Source organism: Fukomys damarensis, unplaced genomic scaffold (genome assembly GCF_012274545.1).
Source record: "Fukomys damarensis isolate Sample0158 unplaced genomic scaffold, DMR_v1.0_HiC HiC_scaffold_11, whole genome shotgun sequence".
Taxonomy (NCBI): domain Eukaryota; kingdom Metazoa; phylum Chordata; class Mammalia; order Rodentia; family Bathyergidae; genus Fukomys; species Fukomys damarensis.
The window spans coordinates 12,674,762-12,699,434 of NW_022900923.1; the positions used below are offsets into that span (position 1 = coordinate 12,674,762).

The window sequence follows — 24,673 nt, forward strand, 5'->3', positions numbered from 1 at the left end:
TAGTCTGCTTCCCTTTGTTAATTGCCACCCCCATTCCTACAGTTGCTGAGGACAGAAACTTTGAGGAGATCCTTTGCTTATTTTTTCCCACATCCAAATCCAATCCATTAGTCAATCCTACAAATCTACTTTGCAATATATTCATAATCTGATTCCTTTTTATCTTTCATTGCTACCATCTCAGTACAAGACAGCAGCCAATATCAACTGGATTCTTATAATAAATCCTTGCGGTAGAAACCTCTCTACCTTCACTCTTATGTCCGTTTAGTGTTCCCCTCTCTACCTGATAATCACTATAAGCCAAATAAAACGTAAAGCAGATCATGTAATTTCACTGTGTAGCACTCTGCAAAGGTTCACTTTCTCATTCATAGTAAAAGCCAAAATCCATTCCATGGCCTGCAAGACCCTGTATGATCTGTGACTGTGTGGTGGTACCTCTTAGATTTTGACACCTAAAACCTTTCTCCCCATGCACTTATTTCCGGGGATACTGACTTGTCTAACGGACTTCAGATATACTGAGAATATTCTTATTTTGGGATCTTTGGTATTTCTCCTCTACCCATTCTTAGGAAGCTACTAGAGGATTACAGGATGTACTCCAGCAAAATAAGGGAGTAAAACTAGGCAACAGGAAAGTGAAGCTTCTACTCAGGAGCTAAGTGAAAGGAGATATTAGGACAATAGCTGTCTCTCAAGCAAGGAGAAACCATTCCTGTTTGGAGAATATCAGGAGCCATGAGAGAGACTTTTCTTTCATTTTCCTGGTTCTATATGCTGATGTATCTGAGTACAGTATACTGAGAGACAATTAGTCTCTTGGTGGAGTCTTTGCAGTTGTATGAGTGAAAAGCACATGAAGAGCTATCTAAAAAAAAAAGAAAGGGAAAGCGCAGTGAAGTTGCAGTTAGGTTGGGAGTTGAAGTTTTTTATTTGTGGGTTTGATGGCACATGTCTGTAATACCAGTAACTAGGAGGCTGAGGCAGGAGGATTGCCATGAGTTCGAGGCCAGCCTGGACTATATACTGAAACCCTGTCTCAAAAAAAAAAAAAGTTGGTGTTTTTCTGTTGTTTTTGTTTTGTTTTGGGGTACTTAGGATCAATCACAGGGCCTTACCCAGGGTTACATTCCCAGCCATTTTTGTTTTTTATTTATTTTTTTTCTTTTATTGAGTTTATTGGTACATTTTAGGTGTACAGTACAATTACATTCATTATTGGGATCTTTTACCTTTACATGACAGGTCTTGGTTCTCATTATTTCCCCTTGTCCATGCCCTCCCTTCACCCCCTCCTCCCCTCCCCATTTGCAAACACTTTATTTCCATTTTTTCATTTTGTCATATTTTTTTCTTTTCCCTTATTACTTTTCCCCTACCCTTCCCATTTTCCCTACACCTTTAGCCCTTTTCTTCCTATTTCACATGGTCAATTATCTCATATGGCTTTTCACACCAGAGAAACTATTCGGTATTTATACATGTGTGACTTATTTATTTCATTTAGGAGTATAGCCTCAATATGTATCCATTTTCCTATGAATGAATCTAATTTCTCATTCTTTATGGCTGAGTAGTATTCCATTTTATAGAAAAACTACATATTCTTTATGCAATTTCCAACTGATGGGCAAATGGGCTGTTTCCAAGATTTAGCTATTACATACTGTGCCACTGTAAACATGGGTGTGCATATATCACTGTGGTATGATTCCTTTAATTCTTTTGGAAAGATACCCAGCAGAGGGATGGCTGGGTCAAATGGAACCTCTAATCCCTGCTCTTTGAGGTACCTCCATATTGATTTCCATAGTGGTTGCCCCAGTCTGCACTCCCACCAACAATGGAGAAGGGTTCCTTTCTCCCCACAACCCCACCAACATTTGTTATTGGTTGATTTCTTCATAGCAGCCATTCTTTGTGGGGTGAGGTGGACATTTTTTCTTTTTATTTTGAGGCAGAATCTTGCTAAGTTGCCTGGGCTGATCTTAAATTTATAATCCTCCTGCTTCAGCCTCCCAAGGAGCTAGGATTGCAGGCATGTGCCACTGTACCTGCTGGAGGAAGAAGTTCTGATGTGCTATTGCACAGTAGGGTGACCACTGTATTGTGTGCTCTGTATTTCAGAAATCTAGAAAAAAAGGATTTATGTTCTTATGTATCAGTTACTAATTAATTTAAATTTTTAAAATAAAATTTAAAAGCTGAGCATGCTGGTGGATGCCTATAATCCCAGCTACTCCAGAGGCTGAGCAAGAGAATCAAAGAGGGCAAGCCTGGGCACCAGGTTTGACAAGTACATTACTGCTCTTTCCATTGTCAGTTACCTGGAAAGCAGAAGCAGTGATCTATGAACGGAATACCTTTTTTCTTTTTTCTTTCTTTCTTTCTCTTTTTTTTAACTAGAGACTAATAAGAATTAGTGGGATCTATTTTAAAAGTGTAAAGTAAGCCAGGCACACATCTGGAAAGTCCAAGCCTAGCTTGGACAGTGTATTGACTTAGTGAGACCCTGTCTCAAAACACAATGCGAAAAATGGCTGATGATGAATGGATAAAGAAGGTGTGGGTTTTTTTACACTATGTGGAATACTCTGCCACAAAGAAGGATGAACTTGAGACATTCTAGCTAAATGGATATACCTTGAAGCCATATTCTTCAGTGAAATAATTCATACATATGTTTAAATACCACATTGTCTCTTTGGTGTGAGAAACCAAAAGTGGAAATAAGGACTAAAATGTGTAACAGATATTGGGAAATGGGAAGAAAATGTTCAGATAGGAAGGGAAACAAGGGAGGAGGGAAAAGGAAGGAAGGGACAAGAAAAAAAGTGAAAATAGAAAAAAAGCTTTTACACAAAGGGAAGGGAGGAGGCTTGAAGTGGGGAATGGCGAAAAGGCAGAAGGTATCGTGTACAGGGGCAAATTCTCTATGGTGAGTGCTGTTATTACTTATGTCTAAAATATACCAATAAATGTTTCGCTATTTTAGAAAAATGGGTATGAGGATATAGCTTATTGTGAAGGCCCTGGGCTCAACCCCCAGTACTGCCAAAAAACAAGGTGTAAAATACTTATATAAAATATTCTAAATATTAAAACTGATTATGCAGATATTCATCAGTGAACACTTTTAGTTTTGCACATCTACTTGTAAATGTGATATATAAATAAAGATAAAAGTTTTTAGAATCAGTTTTTGAAGTGTTTGTTTCTTTTTGAGACAGGGTCTCACTGTGTAGTTTCAGGCTCACCATAAACTCATTGTGTAGTGCAGGCTGGCCTTGAACTCACAGTGATCCTCCTGCCCCAGCCTCCCAAGTGCTGGAATTACAGGAAGGCACTACCACTTGTATCAACAATCAGTTTTTTAAAAAGAGATAAAGTCTCAGTATATTGCTTAAGCTTGCTTCAAACTCATGAGCTCAAGCTGTCCTCCTTCTTCAGCCGCTGATTAACTGGGATTACAGAAGTATGTTACCTTGCCCAATTCAAAGAATTTTTAAATTTAAAGGCACCTTAGAATGAATTTTATGTGACAAGCTTTTTCTGGGACTAGTTCTTGAGTCTCTGTACTCTTTTTCTGGTGCTCTTTATAACGTGCAGCACTCTGCATATTCCAAACATTATTATTCAACTGTTAGCATTTGCACTGATCATTTTTAAAAATACCAAACAGAACCAAAAAGCCAGTGTCCCGTGAGGTATTCAGCTGGTAGTTTGTGAACAAGGAATGAAATGAAGGGGATGTAAAGGTCCTAAATGCCGTGACATGCTTCTGTTTTTTTATTTAAAATGAGAATAATCTTGGGCCGGGGATTTAGCTCAGTGGTTCCACTGCCTGCCTTCATAAGCGCAAGGACCTGAGTTTGATCCCTGGTACCAATAAAATAAAATGAGAATAATCTTTTTACTCATGTCTGTAATCTTCTGTAGCATTTTTCTCATTCTTTAGAATTCTTGCTTCTAAACTCTGACGAATGAGAGAAGTTTGCTACGACTTGAAGTTGGAATAGAAAGAACATAGTTGTATAATTCCAAAGAATGCATATGCTTGCTTGGCTTGAAGCGAGGAAGACTTTAGAATCATGTCCTGTGCCCACAAAGTTCTTCTGAATTGATGAGGATCGTTAAATAGGAGTTTTCTTACTTTCATAGTGGAAAGATTCAGAGTTAAGTTCTTGATTTCTTGCTAATGTTTTATTTACCTAAATAGTAATTTAATATCTTCTATTTATTTTTTTAACAGATAGCAGAATCATATTTCCAGGAAGAAGACTGTATCCTTTTCTTAAGGGTAGGAAGAAATTCATACAACTCTTAGAGAATAATCCATTGTTTAAAATTGAGGTCTGTATAATAAAATATACTGACCATGTGGTCTCAGTGAGTTTTAATAATTGTATGTACCCATATAACTATACCAGAAAACAAGGTGCAAAAAATAATGTGTTACTCCAGAAATTTTTCTGGAACCACCCAAATTTGACCTTCCATAAATAAGTCCTCATTTTACCAAAATTAAATATTTTTGATCGGAGTGAAGGGGAGCAAATATTGCTCACAGATAAAATATATAAAACTAGAATTATCTGTCTCAAATTAATCAGATATGCAAGTCTAGAGTATGTCACATATACAGTAAATTCATGGCTACCTTATAGCTACATATCATTGCTTAAAAATGAGGATATATTCTAAGAAACACATTGTTAGGTCATTTTTGTCATTGTATAAATATTATGCTAAGACAGCCTCTGCATCTTTACTTGATGTAGTCCATTGGGCTCAGTGTCCTACATGTTTCATCATTGACTGTGTGTCATTATGTGGTGTGTGACTGTGTATAGCTAGAAAGGAAAGATTAATTCTTCATTAATAATAAACAATACAGTAAATATTTTTGAATGAGGCCACATACTAACTTTTATATAAGGAACATTTTCTCACTTTCTTCAATTTTTCTTTTTAAAATTGCTTTTATTTTAAGGGGGTGGCCCAGTATATACTGTTACACTTGACTACTTTGAAACCCTTGGAATTTGGTACATGATCCATTTTGGCTTGGAAATTTTGTCCTGCTCCTTGACACCAAGTTAGAACTTGTCATTGTCCTCGGTTGCCTTGTGACTCACTACCCTTTCTAGCCAAAACAATTTCTTTGACAGTCGTGATTTAGGTACTTTTGAGCATCCCAGAACCAATTAATGTCAAGTACCAAGGTACCATTGTGCTCTGTAGACGGAATGGGTCCTCAACATCTATTTTCCCCCCATGAATGTAATTTACTTTCTTTCTAACCTTGTTGGCTTTCACCACAGTTCTGACCAGACAGAGGATAAGCAGTTGCTATACTGAACCCTGTGAAGGAAACCAGCCTACAACTTCAGACAGTGGTAGTTTGTTCCTAACAGACAGTTATTGGGAATCTAATTCTGGTGGAAATGAAGGAGGAACTGTCTCTTTTTCTTAACAAAATAATTAGTACCTGATAGAGTGCAGTGTAGACCAACAGTACCAGAATCTTAGAAATGAAAGTTTACGGGCCTCAGAATCAGAGCTTGCAGAGAAGAGGAGGTCAGACCCATGAATCTATTGTCACAAGTTTTTCAGATAATTTTTTAAGGTCTTTAAAGTCTGAGAGACACTGCTATTTTTGTCATGAGCAGAGACAGAGGAGAGAGGAATTATTCCTACTTTTCCTGAGCCTATTTTATGACCCCAGAGATGTCTTTAAGACTACAAGTCTACGAGGGAGAGCTGACCTCTTGAGTATTTGTGGGAAGAGCAAAAAACTAAACTGTTAAATTTTTCTCCTTTTTTTTTTTCTGGGTCAACATTTAGAACATTGCCCAGAGCAAGGTAGTCAGTTGAACAGCGTATCTTGACTTCCTAAGGTGCACATATGTGTGATACAGATGGGAAGACAAAAGTTCATAGGAAGATCTATGGCAAAGTGGAGTCACATAATTATAAAAGTCACTGTGGCAAATTAATTAACTTTTTCCAAAAGATCTGTGTAACTTTTGTTTTGTCATTGTTTAGGTAGGTGATCCTTTGGTCTTGTGGGAGCAAAAACATTCAGTGGGAAAGAAAGATCAAGGTGTGTTGAAAACAGAGACAGACAGTTGCCTAGACAATCATATAGTGGTTTGGCAGAAAATCATTTAAGAGGAGAAATTATAAAAGGATAACACATAGACTCCCAAGATTCCTTGTAGTTCTGTTTCCAATTAAATATCTTTTAATTGACTCTGCTACAAATATACTATCAAAAAAGCATTCTCTGAGCATTAAAGCCTTTTAATTTCTGTTTGCTAGATGGTATAGAACCCAAGTACCTACTGTAAGAACCTAGTTATCTACTTCAAAACCAAGAAAATTACTTCAGATAATTAAGTTTAAAAGTATTTAGAATCACCTCATTTTTTGATCAGATGCATGTTTCTCGCCTTCTTTGGGACATTACTTTTCAAATGTGGGGTTAATGTCAATAGTCTGGATTTGGTTTCCTCAAATTATCTATTCAGATGAGAAAGCAATGAAATTTATTCAGCTTGAACGACTGTATCATGAGCAGTTGCTGGCAAATCTTTCTGCCATTCAAGAACAGTGGGGTGAGTACAGACTAACACAGAATATGGAGCTACCAGTAATCTAACATTGCTATGTATAAATTTAAAATATTTGACCCAGTTTTGTTAGAAAATGGGTTTCTGTAGTCACATTTACATGGCAAAATATGGGGCTGAATATGTAGTACAAGATACAGCGCTTCCTGTCGTGCAGGAGACCCTGGGTTTGATTCCCAGCATTACAGGGGTGGGAGTGGAAGGGTTGCAAAGAATGTAGCATTTTTATCACAGGTCTGTTTTGCTGTGAGAAAATTCTTTTCCCTTTGTCTTTTACTCCTCCTATCAGCGCTAAGAAACAAAAACTTGCAGTTATTTGCATTTCTTCTGTTCACACTGCATGTCCTACTGGCTAATTTAGTCTCTGGAATGATATTTACTTATACTGCAAAGTAATCACATAGCTATTTCTAACTGTGTTAACTTTTGGGTTGTTTGAAAAGATAATTTTGCATATTAATTTTTATCAGTGTCACCAGTTAACTATTTTTTCCTTTCTAAATGTGCTTTGTAAGAGCGAGTGACTAACAAATATTTTAAATTTAGAAGCAAAATGGAAAACTGTACAACCTCATACAGTTACACCTCTAAGGAATTCAGAAAAAGGATTTAATGGTGAAGATTTTGAACAGCTTGCTAAATTTTGCTCAACACATCAAGAGTAAGTATGTCAGATTTTAATTACAGTGGGTTGGAGTAGAATATTGAAGGATTATATTGAGTATTGAAATACAAGATCCAGTTCTTTAGCCTTTTTTGATGTTTTCAGCTGGAGAAATTAAATGGGTATAATAAAAGTATTGGGTTCCTTAGCTTTTCTCTTTCTTACAGTGAATTCAGTAAAAGTTCAGCTTTACATAAATTCAAAGGATCCTTCTGATTAGAAACTTTAAAATATGACTTCTAATTTCAGTATCATTTTAGTTAGACTAGGTGATTCAGATGGGCTAAACTGTGTATTAAGACTTTTTTTCTACCTGCTTGCCAACACTTATATATTATAGAAAAAAACACATCATTTGAAAGAGTAATCTAATTCTGGGAAGTAAATATAATACCATATTTAACCAGAACACTTCAGAAGGAAAGCTACATTTACCAGTTAAATTTCAGTTGCTTCACTTGTATCAAGGAATTGCACTTTTAAAACTGGTGGTAATGACACACTTCATTTTTTTAAAAATTATTTCTTTGAAGACCCATAGTTCTTAATGTAAGGAGTTGTGACAGTATTTAAATTAGTATAGATTTTCTGGGTTTAGACAATTTTTCCTCAATATAAAAGCTGAAAGATTGTCCGTTCTTTGATAGCTTTTTCTTTTTTTCTGTCACAAACATGGAAACTAAAGCTTTATTTGTTAATAGTGAAACAGTTACAAATAATTGTTGTTTAGCTCATGCAGAAGATAGAGAACTTTTGGGGGGATTTCATTGTTTTGGAGATGGCCTTTAAAGAAAGATTCTAGGTTCTGAGGTGAATGTTCATTCAACTCCCCTAATGACAGTTTTCTTGTGTTAGTGAATTTGAACTTTTAAAATAACAGTTTCAGAGATTCTAAATTATAACCTAGTTCCTTAAGATGCTAAGTAGATTAACTTTCAACTAGTAGCATTAGACTTTTAAAGTTTTTTTTTTTAAACTTTCAAAATAATATAGATACTCTTCCTGCCTTTCCTCTGGAATTAGTAACTTAAGTACTTAATATTTATTGACATACAATAAGCATAGTATCTTTAGATAATTATCCTAAATTATTGTTCATAAAATTTTATAATATTGCTGGGAATGTAACTCACTGGCGCTGTACCTGCCTGGAAGCACAAGGTCCTGAGTTCAATCCCTGGTACCCTCCAAAAAATATATACATAAGTAAAATAAAGATATTTGTTAAAAATATGTTTAAGTGTAAAAGCTTTGAGAATTTTTCCATATAAGTGTGTCCATATGCCTGTCAATCTAACAAGATCCAAGATACAGAACATTCTAGCCACTCAGAAGAATCTCTCGAGGGCTGGGGAATTGGCTCAGTGGTTCTACTGCCTGCTTTGCAAGTGCAGGGGTCCAAGTTCAATCCCCGGTACCAGAAAAAAACAAAAAGGATCTCTCTTGGAATATCCAGCCCACACTGGCCCCCCGTGATCGCCCCTCAGAGTTGCCTCACTGTTCTTTTCCAGTTCTGTGGTTTCATATACCGTATTGATTGTTGCAGCTAGCTTGTGTATGTGTGTTATATGCTGTTGTGTGTAATGGAAGTTTGCTGCGCTTTATTGCAAAACAAATTCATTGTAGGACTCTGCAGGAATTTATTTGTCCATTCTATTTTTAAAAGACATTTGGGTTGTCCCTGGATTTTGAATATTATAAATAATAAAGTGGGTATGCATATTTTTCCTCATACCTTTGTTGAATATATGCATTCTATAGAGTGTCCCCTAAAATTTAATATTCAAAAGTTACTTTTTTGATAGTCTTATTTCAGTGGGTAATTTCAACAAAATTATCTTCTGCCATAATCTGTTTTAGACTATAACATACACTGAAATTTTTTAAAAGTAAAATAGTGTTTAAATATCTTACTAGCAAAAGGTTACCTTCTTTTTTTTTCACTTCTGGCTTTTAATATTTGTAGCTTCTTTGGGTGTTTTCAATAGTAATTGGCTTTTACGGAGATTAACACATGATATAGCTGCACTTTGAACTGTGTAAGCCAGTAGTAATGTTTCAGCCATGGAAATGTTCTGAGCTAATATTAGTATCCAGAGAAGCTGTATTTTTTTCATAGCCATTTCAGTGACATTTGTTTGGAAGTATGCTGTACTTTTTACAAATTTTTTTCTCTCTCTTTTTTTCCTGCAGTCCTCTTTTATCCAAACATAAGGTAAGAGATATTTTCTTTTGAAAATATTTATGGGGAAAATATTCATGTCATATGCTTGTTGTATGGAATGTTTTAAAATGAAGAAACCTTTCTCAAGTTATCTTCTACTTTCTAATTTAATGAAGCAATTTTTAAAAATAGTTTTTGTTTTAAACTTTTCAGATAGGAGCTATAGGAAAGTCCCTGGGAAAAAAATGCATTACTCAGTTAATAGTGTCTGAAGAATCAAAGGCAAAAGGAGTTACAGCCAAAGACCCAGGTATGTTTTAAATTAAGTTAGTGAGGAATATAAAAGATACTGTTTTCCTATGCTAGTTTATAAGTGTTACATCTGAATTACTGTGAAGGAATCTTTTTGCATTTACAATTTTGTATATAATCTCCTAGAAAAATAACAGAGCAAGATTTCTTATGTTGTAATTCTATTTTTAGATATCTAGTAGTTATAAAATCTAAATTCTTATAAAAACATAAAATCATTTCCATGTTTTCAGTAGGTAGCTATATGTATCTAACAGAATATTTTAAAAACTGTACAAAAATGCTCTGAAATGGAATTGGTTTTGGTGTACTTAAGACATCCTTTTCCTGTTTGAAAAATTATTGAATGGACTTTACCAGAAATCTGTTCTGTAAATCTAGATCATTAAAAATTCTGTCTTGATAACTTATCTATAATAACTTATCCTTCCACCCTTTTTTGTTGACTAATATCTAATGTGCTTTAATTTGTGTATACAGAGCCAGGGATTTAGCTCAGTGGTTCCGCCGCCTGCCTCACAAGTGCAGGGTATCCTGAGTTTGATCCCTGGTACCAAAATAAAATTGTGTATATATAAATTTCTAAAGCACTTAACAATGTATTTTATAGTACCTTATGTCTCATGTCAAAAGATTTTTAGAAACTGTTTTCTAAATACATTTGTTTATTGTGAAAACTAGAAAATAAAGATAAGTATGTTTCAAGGTCTGAGGATTTAGCTCAGTGGTTCCTCTGCCTGCCTTGCAAGCCCAAGGTCCCGAGTTCAATCTCTGGTACCAAAAAAAGAAAAAATATGTTTTAGGGTAATTTCCTTCCCTGCTGTATGGTATTACTACTAGTTTCTGTTGCTGAGCTTTGTGTTCCTGGGCCTGAGAGCCCTGATACTAAAAAGGAAGTATCAGGTGGTTTAGGTGAGTGGCCCAGATGTATAAGATGATACTGTTATCAAGTAGCCCTTTCCTCTGTAAAAGTGTTTTTTGTTTTGTTTTTTTTTCTTTTCAAATCTCTAAATATCTCAGTTTCTTTTATAAGGCAAGTTAGGGATATTGACATGAGTCAGCCTGACTATAATCTAAAGTCAGAAATCAGAGTAAAATAAACTTCTCAACCATTTTAAAAAGGGGCGGGGAACCTCCAAATAGCAGCCACAGGGCTGTTTGGGTGTAGATGTGTCTCCATGTTGTACACGCTGGGAAGAGTGCTGTTATGGATCCTTTCTTTGAATTTGAGACTGCTCAGCCCTAGCTTGGCATTACCTCTCTAGCCTGGCCTCTGCTGGTAGTGCATGTGGTACAGACAGGGAAACCAAGTCACCAGTTTTAAAGTCAACTGCTTTGATTCACACTTAGAATCCCAGTCTTCTTGTTTCTAATTGGGTGCAGTGTGCTTTTGCTAAGTAAATTGTTGGGATTATCAAATGTTGTATCAGTCCAGACATTCTCATGAGGGCATGTGTTTAAGTTATGGAAAAAGGTATCTTACCCGGGCCTGATAAAACAATGTCTTTTGAAGAGAATTGTCAAAATTGTGGATGACTCCCCAAACTTAGTTTGCTTCTTAAATTGTTTCTTTTTAAATAATTGTTTCTAAATAATAAGATGAAGCAATCATTTTCAGGCTAGGTTGTAAATACATTGTGCCTATGGATAGTCTGCTTGCCTGCCTCCCTCCCTTCTTTTCTTCCTTCTTTGTACTAAGGATTGAACCCAGGGCCTTGCATATGCTAGGCAAGTACTTTACTTCTGAGCTGCATCTCCAACCTTTTTTTAAAAAACATTTTTGAGACAGAATCTTGTTGGGTTACCTAGGCTGACCTCAAATTTTCAATCCTTCTGCTTCAACCTCCCAAGTAACTTAGATTACAGTCTTGTTCCACTGCTGCAAAAGCAGTGCATTTTTTCTAATCACTACAATTACTTCACTTCCTATATAATGGCTTCTCACAGTGATTCTGTAACTTCTCAGTCACTGCTAGATATTAGCCTTATTTTGATTTTTGAGGACTTAGTGCAGTTCAGCTCCAAACTTCATTTGAAAATGTAAATCTCATTTTATTCCAAGCTCTTTTCTACCTTCCAGCTGCTAGGCCCTGGGAACACAATGTGTGGCAGTTTGGGCTCACTGGATGAGTGCTTGCAACTGAAGCCAGGTTCTGTGGGCCAGGTGTGGCAGCTCCAGTTGGACCAGCCAAACAGAAACTTTTTCCCATGGTATTTGTTGTCCTCGGCTGGAGTTGGCAGACCCTGTTCCTCTGATGTGAAGGTCTTTCTGCCCTAAGCTTTAATTGTCCTTGGGGAATATGGTTCCTAGTCATATTTATACTCTCAATTTCTGCAAATGTGTTCTGGGAGCCATCTTCTGAACCTTTGTGTATTGGTCAGCTTTGCCATTGCTGGAACTAAATGCCTGACATCTTTCTTCACATTGGCCCCATTATTTTTATTTTTATTTTTTGGGTACTGGGAATCGAACTCGAGATCTTGCACTTACTTGCAAGGCAGGTAGCGGAACCACTGAGCTACATCCCCGGCCCTTTATTTTTCTAAATTAAACAGTATGCCCATTAAAAATTTAAAATAATTAGATAAGATTCACCAGTAAACTGAGGATGAGATAGCTGCATGCTCCATTATCTGCCAATCACTGCAATTTCCATTCATTATTTACATGAGAGTTTTCTGCTTGTTTTGTTAGACAGGATCCCACTGAGTAGTTCAGGTTGATCTTAAGCTCCCTCATGTAGCCCAGGCTGGCCTTGAACTCACAGTGGTCCTCCTTCCTCAGTGTCCCAACTGCTGGGGTTACAAGCATGTGCCACCATGCCCTGCTTGTATGAAGAGTTTTAACTGTGAAGTTTTAAAGTGAAAAATAGTATCGCAAGTTGACTTATTTCAGTTAAATTGAAACCAATATAAAAATTCAAACCTGTTTCTGTGGCTTGCCAAAACTTATTCTTTTTATTGCTATTCTCTGCTGCCTGCTTTAAGATATTTCTAGTAATTTAAAAACTTTTATTAAGGGTATTATGTTCAAATTTGTTTTTCAGGTTGTTTGTTTGTTTTGAGACAAGGTCTTTCTGTGTAGTCCAGGCTTGCTTTGAACCCACTGTGGAGGCCAAGATGGCCTCAAATTCATGTCATTCCTGCCTCCTCAGCCTCCCAAGTGCTGAGATTACAGGGTTTTTTTCAGTATGCATGTATGTAAGTGTGTGTGTGTTTGTTTGTTTGTTTATTTATTTTGATACCAAGGGTCAAACTCACAACCTTACACTTGCAAGGCAGCCACTGAGCTAAATCCCTGGCCCTCAGTTTTTATCTTTTATTATGCATGTTTGTAATAGCTGTGATTGTGTTCCTTGTGGGGAGTTGGTACACGTATAATATGGTACACTTGATAAATTTGCATGTCGTCCTTGTACAGGGAACATGCTAATCTTCTCTGTGTTGTTCCTGTTTTAGTAGATCTGACGCTGAAGTGAACACAAACCTTCAAATTTGAACAGAACAGACTAGCATCCCTTTAGTGTTAGTAGACCAAACCAGTATTGTGTGTGTGTGTGTGTGGTACTAGGGATTGAACTCTGGGGCCCACACATGCTAGGAAATACTCTACCTCTGAGCTTCATCCCCAGCCTCTTAGACCAATATTGCCTTACATTTTGAATATAAGTGTATTAATCCTGTAGAAATATTTACTTTGTCATATGGTTTTTTTGTTGTTGTTGTTTCTTGGTACTGGGGATTGAACCCAGGACTTTATATTGTGCTCTGCTTTTATTTCAGGCCCTTTTTAATTTTTTTATTTTGCGACAAGGTCTTGCTGAGTTACCCAAGCTAGCCTCAAACTTGAGATCTCTTTTCTCTTCTGAATAGCTGGGGTTACAGGCATACGCCACTGGCCTGCCCTTTGCCATGTCTTAAATATAATTAAAATAACTCTTCCAACTTTAATCAGAAGGCCAGTAGATACATTAATTTAAATGTAAAGGGCTAAAATGTTCAGATACTTTTCAAACTTTGAAAAATTACATTCAAATATAATGATTTATTCATGTTAAAAAGCTTTTCAATAACCTGCTAATTTTTACATTAAAGGATTATTTACTAAGTGTACTTCAAGTATTTAGTAAATACCTAAGACTGCTATCCTGCAACAGACAGAATTTCTATTTTCAGGGCTAGAATCTGTGTTACACATATTACAGTATCATACATTTCTTCTCTTTCCTTCTCTACAAAGGATTGTTTGGAATTTTAAAACAACTTATTTTTCTTCATCTTTAGAGAGTGGAACTTGTCTTGGCCTGGAACCAAGTATAGAAAGCCAGCATAAAGAGCCCCAGGAGAGCGGTGCCAGCTGCAGTCAGATGGACAGGCAGGCAGGTTCCCTGAGCGTCCCTGTCACTGCAGGGAAGGACCACACGGAGGAGCCACTCTGCAGCCACAACACTGAAGCCGCGCTGGAGCTCCACACCCAGTCCTCAGAGACAGCCGGGAGCAGGTCTGGGCCAGGCTCTGTTAAGGATGTTTGTGAGGACATCAGCCGATTGCAGGAGACTCCCACAGAGGACTGCGCAGATGTGACGACAGTAGAGGCCATTGTGGACGACCCTAGGGTGTTACCCTCTAGTGAGTCAATGATAGAGCCATTGATTTTACCAGGCTGTGACCAGATACCTGCTGTGTTGATTTCTGAGGGTAAATATTCACAGACTCAAAGAAAAGAACTTCGTTTGCCACTTCAGGATGCTTCTGAGGCATTACCCACGGACCAACCTGAGAGCAATGAATTAAATAAGCTGCAGCAACCTGATCTCACAGACAGTGATGGAAAATTGCCACCAGGTCAGACTGACTCAGAGTCTGGCTCTGAGAATGTACTTTATGAAAATAATAAAATATCTGACTTAAGTATACTGCATCCAGAAGTGTATATGGCCCCAGAGGAAAAGGGAGATAAGGAAGATCATGTCAATAAGGAAACAGAAGACTATTTGAATAGCCTTTTGGAAGGCTGCTTAAAAGATACCGAAGATTCTCTTTCATATGAAGATAACCAAGACGATGATTCTGATCTCCTTCAAGATCTTTCTCCTGAAGAAGCATCCTATAGTCTACAGGAAAGCCTGCCTTCTGACGATAGCTGTCTTTCTCTTGATGATCTTGCCAAAAGAATAGAAATTGCAGAGGTAAATGAGAGATGAAATAGAATTTAAAGTAAAATGAAATTTTCATAATTAATGCATTTACAAAATATTGCCTTTTTCCTGAATTTTCCTTGACTTCAAACATGAGGTAAAAATTCTAGTTAATACAGTCTTTTAATCATTACTAGTTTTATGTATTTATGTGTATGAATAAAATGACTTAATCATTATGTTTATACTTCAAAAAGATATCACATGCCTGTAGATATAGTAGACATTATTATGAAACCATTCTTTGATAGTCCTGAAACTTGTATTTGATATTCCCAGGAAAATATAGTGAAGACAAGATTGGTCACATTCTAATAATACCTTATTTTTCTTCTCATACATCTATGAGATAAAATACAGTATGTACTCACTGTATTTTCCCTATTGTTAAAATTTTTCTAAAATTGTCTAACAGAGTATAGGACTTATTTTAAAATATAATTAGGGATGCATTAGATGAGTTTTTAAGCTATTAAGTTGTAAAATAAGAAATTTAAAAAATCATCAAGGAAAAAGTACCACTGTCCTCTGTCTGATAACAGACTGAGAAGAAAGTGATAAAGGCCATACCCAGGCTGTACCCCTCACCATGATGTCCCAGTATGGGGAGAAGAACAGAAGCAGATTGCTTTAGTTCCAGTATTGATCCCATTCTTGGAGTTACTGTTTACTTCTCTAACCCCGACTCCTTCTCTGACAGGGTACTAGCTATTTTTCTTTTCTTTGCCCTTTTTTTTTAAATCCCATTTATAACCATCAAATTCTAACTCAGCATTATCATTGAAAAAAACTGAAAACTTTAGGGGGAAATGCAAAAGCAGATAACAAAATGTATGAGAAATGAACTCTGTGAAAAGCTCTAAGATAATTTTAACTCATATTAATAGCTTCCTTTTCTACCATTTTTAGTGAGGTCTTAAAGCATGAGTTTTCTTTCTTTTTTTTTTTTTCCTAACCATAGCTAGATAGGATAGTGAAGCACTTTGGCCCAGTATTTGTTCTCCTGTTTCCTTTAGCCAGACCATTCATTTATAACTGCTTCTTTGAAGAATATGATTTTGCTTCTTAATAAAATTTTCTTTTTTTTTTTTTTCCTCCTTTTTGGTACTGGGGATTGAACTTGGGTCCTCACACTTATGAGGCAGGCGGCGGAACCACTGAGCTAAATCCCCAGCCCTCTTAATAAAATTTTCGATTTTGCTTAATGGAAACTAAGTTTTTGTTCAGGATGGTTGTGGAGTTTGGAAATAGGTGGTGGTGATGGTTGCACAGTATTTTGAATGTAACAAAAATCCTGCTCCCCAGTGCTAGGGATTGAACCCAGGTCTTCACACACGCATCAGGCAAGCACTGTACCACTGAGCTATAAAATGGTGAGCAATATGTATATATCACAGTTTAAAAAACAGCTTAAGAGCCAGGGATTTAGCTCAGTGGTTCTGACGCCTGCTTCGCAAGTGCAAGGTCCCAAGTTCGATCACTGGTACCAAAAAAAAAAAAAAAAAAAAAAAAAAAAAAAAAAAAAAACAGCTAAAAAGATTTATAGCTAACAGAAAAGCACTAGAGCCAGTACTATCTTCTTGCTTACTTTAACAAGATTTAACAGGAAGTTATCAAGCTGGTAATGTTGTAGTCTACAACTAGATGGAATAGTCCTTCCTCAAACTCATACATTTGTCTGTTTTCCTACTAGTAGCAGTTACCTGTGAAATTTTATTCATTAGCTTTCTGTGAAATTAATACATAAATGGGTCCCATTCTGCAAAGTCTATTGGACTTTTAAGTTTGTCTGTTTTAGGAACAGTCAAAGCTATACGTGATTAACACAACTAATTTGCTTTCCTGTCATAATGATAAAAAGGTTATTAAACATGTTCTTTCTGCATACTTACTCTTTTCTCTATTCTGGCCTAACTTTTGTCAGAAAAAGAGCTTTTTGGTTTTTGTGGCACGGGGGACTGAGCCCAGAGCCATAGGCATCTTAAGAAAATACTAAATACTAATACATCCCAGCCCAGCAAAATAGTTTTTAAAGTTTCAGAACTAAAAATCACTAATGCTTACCATTTACCTTAAAAATTAGGTTTTGAGGGCTGGGGATTTAGCTCAGTGGCACCGTGCCTGCCTTGCAAGCACAAGATCCTGAGTTCAATCCTTGGTACTGCCAAAAAAAAAAAAAGAATGAGGTTTTGGATTATGTAAAATATGCAGGTAATAATGAGTTTTCTTTTAAGAGCAAAAATATAATTTTTATTTTTATTTTTCCAGTTTTTGATCCTGGGGCTCAGACCAAGGGCCTTGTATATGCTAGGCAAGTTCTCTACCACTGTACTAAATCCCCAACCCCTAATTTTAGCTTTTTAAAAATTAGATTCTTTAACAAAATTTTTTTAAATTTAAGTAAAAATATATAACTTTTTAATCCAAGCATTTTAGTGGGGAGGGTTGTGTTTTTAGTAAAATTTATCAAACGTCTTCCCTGTCTGGGGCTAACAATATACACTGAGGAACCAGATGAAATTCTTGATCTTTTGAGGGCTCTCTGCTGTCACACTTCGCTGACTAATAGAAATGTTTCTGAAATATGTTTTATTCTTTCCTCCTTTTGTGAGTATATTTTCTTAGTAACTAGATAAGTCTGACTAGGACTTTTCATGCCTTTGGGAACCACTAACACACCTAAGCCTGAGGCCTCCACCCCTGCAGTTGCAGCTGTGTGGTCTCCTGCGTTGTCTTCTGCCCCCACAGGTGCCCTTACTGCTTATAGCTCTCCCTACCACCGATTTTGTGGTAGAACACACTGGGATGTTCGTCTTTGCCAGGTTTCCCCAGTTTTTGATCTCCACTTTCATTTTCTTGGCACTTCTTCATTGCTTAGCTTTGGCTCTGGGGGAACTTGGTTTTGATAACCTTGCCAGCCTGGTGGATGCACTCGTTTTGTTGTGTTAGTTTACACAATTAGATTCGTCACGTACAATGAAATCATTTTCACAGGAACCTCATAAGGAACTAAAATGTCTGTTGTATTTGTTAATGTAGAGACATGCACAAATGAGGCTGGTCTAGGGCCGGTAAGCTTTTTCAGAACCAGGAAGAATTTTGCTGAGGCATTGCTCTTGTTTCTTATATAAAAAAGAATTGACATATTATTATCTTATTTATTTATTTATTTATTTAGAGACAGGGTCTCACTTTGTAGTTGAGACTGACCTGGAACTCACTATGTAGCCCAGGCTGGTCTTGAACTCACAGTGATCCTCCTGCCTCAGCTTTCTGAGGGCTGGGATTACAGGCGTGAGCCACCACACCACGCCCGGTGACATATTATTATCAAAAATGTAGTTTCTACTGTTTTTTAAAAAGTGTTAAAACATTTATCTTCATTTCATAGATTTTGTTTTGTTTTTTGAGACAGTGTCTCACTGTAGTTCAAGCTGGCTTCAGACTCAATGTGTACTGCAGGCTGGCCTTGATTTCATGGTGTGTACCACCTTGCCGGGCACATTTCAGAGATTTTTAAGGAAATGCTTTACCGCTTGTGCAGTGTCAGCAAGAGTCACTCATTGTCTTATTCAGTAATTTTTATGAGTGGTTTCTATGTGAGTGTCATCATCACCAGACGGCCTGAGGAAGTCTCCAGAGAGGAGTTGGGAACCTCACTCTGCCCTGAGGAATAGATATGTTACCTCTCATCATGGAAAAAGAATTTCAGGACATATCAGTGTGAGGCATAGAAAGATTTATCAGTTGGAGTTAGAAAGTAAGGGAGTGTAGGGAAGGGGCTGTAACTCGAGCAGCTGGAAGGGACACACTGATAAAGCAGGACCTCGGGTCTCTTACACCCTGACACTACAGTGCAGTGATTGAGCTGGGCGTGGTGGCGCACGCCTGTAATCCCCACTCAGGAGGCTGAGGCAGGAGGATCGCTGTGAGTTCAAGACCAGCCTGGTCTACTTAGTGAGTTCCAGGTCAGTCTCAACTACGTAGTGAGACCTGTCTCAAAAAAAAAAAAAAAAAAAAAACAATACAGTGAGTGAAAACACAGCTAAGGACATCACACAGAGATCCTGCAGTCTCACAGCCATCTGACTGCAAGATGTTTTGGCTTTTTGCTGAATTTGAGTGTTGCAGTTCTTGGTGAAAGATGAAATTGTATTGCAATATTCATGGTATACCAACATGATTATTTCAGTTTCAGGACCTTAACTCCCTTTGCCTGGGAACCTAGTAAGCAAATTGTTGATTTGGTTGGTTCTGGAAACCAGAACAGTTGTAGAACTTGTAATTTAAGCTACAACTGTTCTGTCCTGAAGCCTAAGACTTACAACGTAGAGCACCAAAATGTAATGAAGGTGGTGTGCTGCAAAATTCAAAGTGACATGTGACCCAACCCCATGCTTGTAAGAAAAGCCCATTCAGCTCGTGGGAGTGAGATTTTTTGTGTTCTAAATAAGTGATGTGCAAATTGAATAGTGGATAAATTTTACAAGAAATAACTTTTTTCTTTTTTTAAAAGGTGATAGGATCTCTCTGTGTTCCACAGGCTGGTCTCAAACTCCTTGAGTGGTCCTTGTGCCCCAGCTACTTGGAAGGCTGAGGCAGCAGGAACACTTGAGCCTGGGAGTAGAAACCAACCTGGGCAACATAGCAAGACCTCATCTCTAAAACTAACAATAGCTACAAAACCAACCAGTCAGCACCTGCAAAAAATATTGAAAATAGTTATAGTATTTCAGAGATCCCCATGTGAGCAGAGTTTAACATGATATGCCATAAGGAAATTATTCATTTTTCTGCATTAACACGTGTGTGTTAATAAATAATCTATTTGTAGAAATATATATTTAACAAATCAAGTGCTTCAGGTGAAGTAATTTTTCTCACACGATTTTGTTATTTCTAAAAGTTATTTCTAAAAGCCACATCACTAAATGCTTGGAACTTTTTAATCTGGATGAGGGCAGCTCATGTTCCCCTACTCCCTGTCTAGATTAGCAGCGATTCCTTACATGTCTTCAGGTCTACTTATGTCACGTGGAATAGAATGTAGGGGAGGGTATAACCTTGCCCCGTCTAGCGGGGAGAAAACCCAGGGATCGCCTGTTTTTAATTTGTGCCAGGTGGTTTTACCTTTGCCTTTTGTTTTTATCAGATCCTTTACATTTTCTAGTTAATGCATCTCTTGACTGTCATGTTTCTTGTACCCTATCTTTCTCTTTCCTTTTAATTACTTTTTTAAATTCTCATCTTTACTGCCTGCACCTTTCCAGAGCCACCAAATAAGTTTCCTCATCCTTTGTTTCATCTCAGCCCTGTCAAATAATCTTACATTATCACTGTTTAAGGCTGGGGTCTCAATCTGCTATTTAAAAGAGCCAGCTACGTAAATATTGGAAATAAATGAAATGACTTGGATGTAGAGTTATAGGGAGGTTTCCATGCCTTCCCTAGAAGTATTCATTGTTTAAAAATATTCTAAGTCAAATACACCCAAGGTCTCCATTTAACACACAGCCTGTTGTGCACACTCCTGCTTTAAAACACTACATTATTGGTCCCTTCCCATGGTTCCCTGTAACCTCAGGGTTACTCCTGTACACCACTACTTGACTGGATATTTAGGACTCTTGATAATCTCTCCCACTCTTCCTTTCCTGTCGTGTCCTGCTGTCCTTTGTTCTCAGTCTATACCTGTATTGCAGTCAAACTGGTCCCGTGCAGCCTTCCAGGTGCACCTTGCACATTGTCACCCCTGCTCTTTGTCTTAGTTCTGCTCTGGAGTGATGAATCTTCTTCCCACATCTGTTTCTTCCCGATCCTTAACGTACAGGTCCTGTCTTTTTAGCAGGTAAAGTGTCAAGTAAGGTACCAAGCTCATGGTCAGTATTCAGTGAATGGTGGCTGCTGCCGTGTTTCTTGGTTACTCAAGTCCATAATGTTCGTTCCTTTGGAACTGCTATTCAGAACATCAGTGTGGGAGGAGCTGGGGCATCATCCCCTAAAGTTTTGTCCAGCTGCAGTTTCTCTTTGTAATTATGGGACCTGCACATACTGTCTTCAGCCCTAAATTACAAGTGCCTTAAGGGTAGGGATCCAGTGGACTATATCTTTGTATCTGTACAAAACCAACATAGACCATTGTAAACAGCCATTCTAATCACTAAGGCCACCCCCCAGTTCACTAAGAAAAATAAATAAGCTTTAAGAACAGACTTGGATTTGATTATTTACACAGCAAAGCTGTATTTTTATTTTTATTTTTTATTTTTATTTTTTTTTGGTACCAGGGGTCAAACTCTCAGGTCCTTGTGCTTGCGAAGCAGGCAGCGGAACCACTGAGCTAAATCCCCAGCCCATACATTTTTCAAATAAGAATATGCTAGGTCCTGTCTGTATGTCAGTTCTTTCTTTGGGTATTCTTTGCTCTTTGTCATATTTATCAAACATCTATGTGATAGAAACTGGGAAGGCAGCTGTGAACACAGATGAAGTCCTTGCTTTCATGAAGCTTATTTTCTGAATGTAGAGACACATGATAAACAAGTTCATGTAAAATAAACAGTACAGTTTGAAATATTGGTAAGGGCTGTGAAGTAATTTCAGGAGGAGGAGGGAGAGGTAAAGTAGAGGAACTAGCAGCTATTTAAACAATTTTCTGGAGATTAAAGTGTCATGGTACCTGACATTCTTACCATTTCTTACCTTATTTTTCACTTAGTAAATTGTCCCTTTCAGCAAGCAAAACAAATTATAAAAACATAAGACAATACCTAATCTACAAACTTAGATATATTATAAAACTTCTATTTTAACAAAAATTTTCCTTCTTAATTTTAAAAAATATTTGACATTGCTGGGCATGGTGGCGCACGCCTATAATCCCAGCACTTGGGAGGCTGAGGCAGGAGGATCTCTAGACTAACCTGGGTTACATAGTGAGTTCCAGGTCAGTCTCAACTGCATAGTGAGACCCTGTCTCAAATCCCCCCCCCAAAAAAAATTGACATTGATGTACTTAGTCATAATTTGTTAATTTGTTTTTCCTATTTTGCACTCTCTTCTTACTGCATTGTTTATTTTTGTTTTGTTTTCTTTTTTGAGACAGGGTCTCACTATGTAGTTGAGACTGATCTGGAACTCACTATGTAGCCCAGGCTGGTCTCAAACTCACAGCGATCCTCCTACCTCAGCCTCCCAAGTGCTGGGATTACAGGCGTGTGCCACCACACCGGGCCTTACCGCATTGTTTAAAGATTTAGCATTGTGGGTCTGAGATGAGCACTACTACCCGAGATTGAACTTGGGTCCTTGGGCTTGTGAGGCAAGCAGTGACACCACTAAGCTAAATCTCCAGCTGCAGAGCTCTACATTTCTTTATGGAAAATGCTTTCCTTTTTACAGCAGTCACCTTGGGTCCAGCTGTGACTTGTCCTTTCAGTTTGCTATAGTAGTAGCCATGTCATTAATCTGCTTCCACAAAAGGTCTTTCATCCAATTATCCCCTCCCCCACATCTTTAGATTGACAAATTTAGCTAACAGTTTAAATTAGCATCTCCTTGTTCCCCACACTCATTGGTAGTGGGAATTAAACTTAGGGCATGCTAGGCAATCCCTTTATAACTGAACTACATCTTTAGCTCTTTTTTAAAGTTTTGTTTTGAGACAAAGCCTTGTTAAATTGCCCAGGCTGTGCTTGAATTTGTGGTCCTCTTGCCTCAGCCTCCCGAGTAGCTGGGATTATAGGCATTATAGCCAGCTCTTAACTGTCATTCTTTTTTTTTTTTTTAAATTACTACATGTTTGCAATACATAATGATTACATTCCTTATAAGGAGTTGGTACAAGTACATAACACAAATTAATTCTTTTTTTCATACCTGTCCCCTTCCCACCCTTTTCCTCCTTCCATCTCTTGGTCCCCTTCCCCTTTGCAAGAGATCTGTCTCTCTTTTTATTACTTAAGTATCTCTTAACTGGAGAGACATGTAAGGTTAGGATTTCTGGTAGAGGTCTAAGTTAGTTTGGAAAGACAAAAATATTAGTCTAATTTGAAAGTTCTGTTCATCTCACTTCAGTTGTAACAAAAACATATGACACAAAGAAAATTTTAATCCTCAATAAAAATAAGGCCTTTTCCAATTAGTGAAATGACAAGAAGTTTAATCTTGAGTTTGTGTTCAAACTTCGCTAGTTACTGGCACTACAAGCTTAATTGTGTTGCTCAAGTTCTTTGAGGTTTTGCTTCTCCATTTGTAAAGTAGGGCTAGTGGTGCCTGCAAAACAGGGTTCGGAGATTGAATGTGACGGAACGTAAGGACACAGAGTGTGCACATTCAGACTTACTATGGAACCTACAGCTAGTGCAGTGAGCACAGACCTTCACTTGTTTTTACTTTATTATATTTTTGGCATTGCTGGGGATGAAATGCGAAGCCTATCTTGTGCAGGCCCAGTAAGTGAGCCTCTGAGTTACATCCTAGCTTATCCCTTTTTTTTTAGCTAGGCGTGCTAGGGATAAATCTGATATGCACTTAAATGATGAAATCACTGGCACTTAAGGTTTTTATGATAAGCTGATATGATTTAAGAATGTTCATTTTCCAGTTCATTTTTTTTTCCTGGCGTTAAACTCATTATGTAGCCCAGGCTGGCCTCGAACTCACAGCAATCCTTGTGCCTCATCTCCTGAGTACTAGGGTTACAAGTGTGCGCCACCACGCCCGGCCAAGTTAATTTTCAAGCATGTGTTCTTATTCAAAATTTACCAGCCTCGAAGTTCTACATTGAGTAAAGCTGGTATCATTAAAGAATATTTAGTGTCTGTTTTCTCCTTTAATCCTGTCAGGAGGCACTTCTAATTGCAGTGTGTTCTGAATATTTTCCTTGTCATATTAAGAATTCCAGTAGAATTGCAAAATAATTTTGTTTATATAGCCAGTTCATTCTGAAAATGCGTTTAAGATGGTTGATGTCTGAGGGGAAGTACAAGAAAAGCTATTTATTTGCAAATATAGAGGTCTAGGCCAGATGGGATTTTTTTTAAGCTCTGCATTTATTCATAAGAGTGTCACCAGTAACAATTACTTTAATTATAACCCAGCCATTCTTTTTGTCTTCAGTAGAAGGACTTGGTATATCGTGTTTGGGTATGAGAGCAATTTGCTAATTGAATTGGGAAATTAAATGTAGTTTAAAAGCTGTATTTTCAAAATTTTAAAAATCTTCATCTTTTCTAGCATACACCAGGCCCTGCCTTCAATCCCTAGCACCAAAGAATAGTTACCTAATTAAAAATTCTTCATCTTTTTTGATACCAGGGATTGAACCCAGGGCTTTCGTGTTGAGTTACATCCCCAGACCTTTGTTTATTTTTAATTTGGAAACAATTTCACTAAGTCACTAAGTTGCCTGGGCTGAGTTCAGACTTGAAATCCTTCAGCCTCAGCCTCTGAGAGTGCTAAGACTGCAGTGTGAGTCCCCACAATCTTGTGAAATTATTCATCTTTTCCTACTGACATTATGATATCAAATGCAAAGACATGGCCTTTAAAGAACAATTTGAAGTAGACACATTGCTATGTGTTCTAAATCGGTTGCCCAATCTATTTAGAAACCCCTAGCTTTTAGTGATGCCGGAACTACCAACACTGACCGCCCCCCCCTCACTTTGTTTACTTGCTCTTCAACTGTGGA

The 24,673-nt window shown here is 37.4% G+C and overlaps 1 protein-coding gene and 1 non-coding gene across 5 annotated transcripts in view; one reads left to right on the top strand and one right to left on the bottom strand.

The window, feature by feature from the left end:
• Cnst (consortin, connexin sorting protein) overlaps window positions 1-24,673 on the top strand; it is a 61,290-nt gene that overhangs the window by 27,788 nt on the left and 8,829 nt on the right. For all 4 annotated transcript variants that reach the window (XM_010642632.2, XM_010642634.2, XM_019210452.2 and 1 more), the window contains 6 exons: window positions 4,259-4,289; window positions 6,540-6,626; window positions 7,188-7,302; window positions 9,499-9,520; window positions 9,683-9,779; window positions 14,066-14,970. In XM_010642632.2, coding sequence (XP_010640934.1) covers window positions 4,259-4,289; window positions 6,540-6,626; window positions 7,188-7,302; window positions 9,499-9,520; window positions 9,683-9,779; window positions 14,066-14,970 — 1,257 coding nt within the window. The remainder of the gene's footprint in view (window positions 1-4,258; window positions 4,290-6,539; window positions 6,627-7,187; window positions 7,303-9,498; window positions 9,521-9,682; window positions 9,780-14,065; window positions 14,971-24,673) is intronic.
• LOC117285655 lies at window positions 13,158-13,261 on the bottom strand. Its single transcript, XR_004516724.1, has one exon. It is a non-coding gene; the product is annotated as a U6 spliceosomal RNA (small nuclear RNA).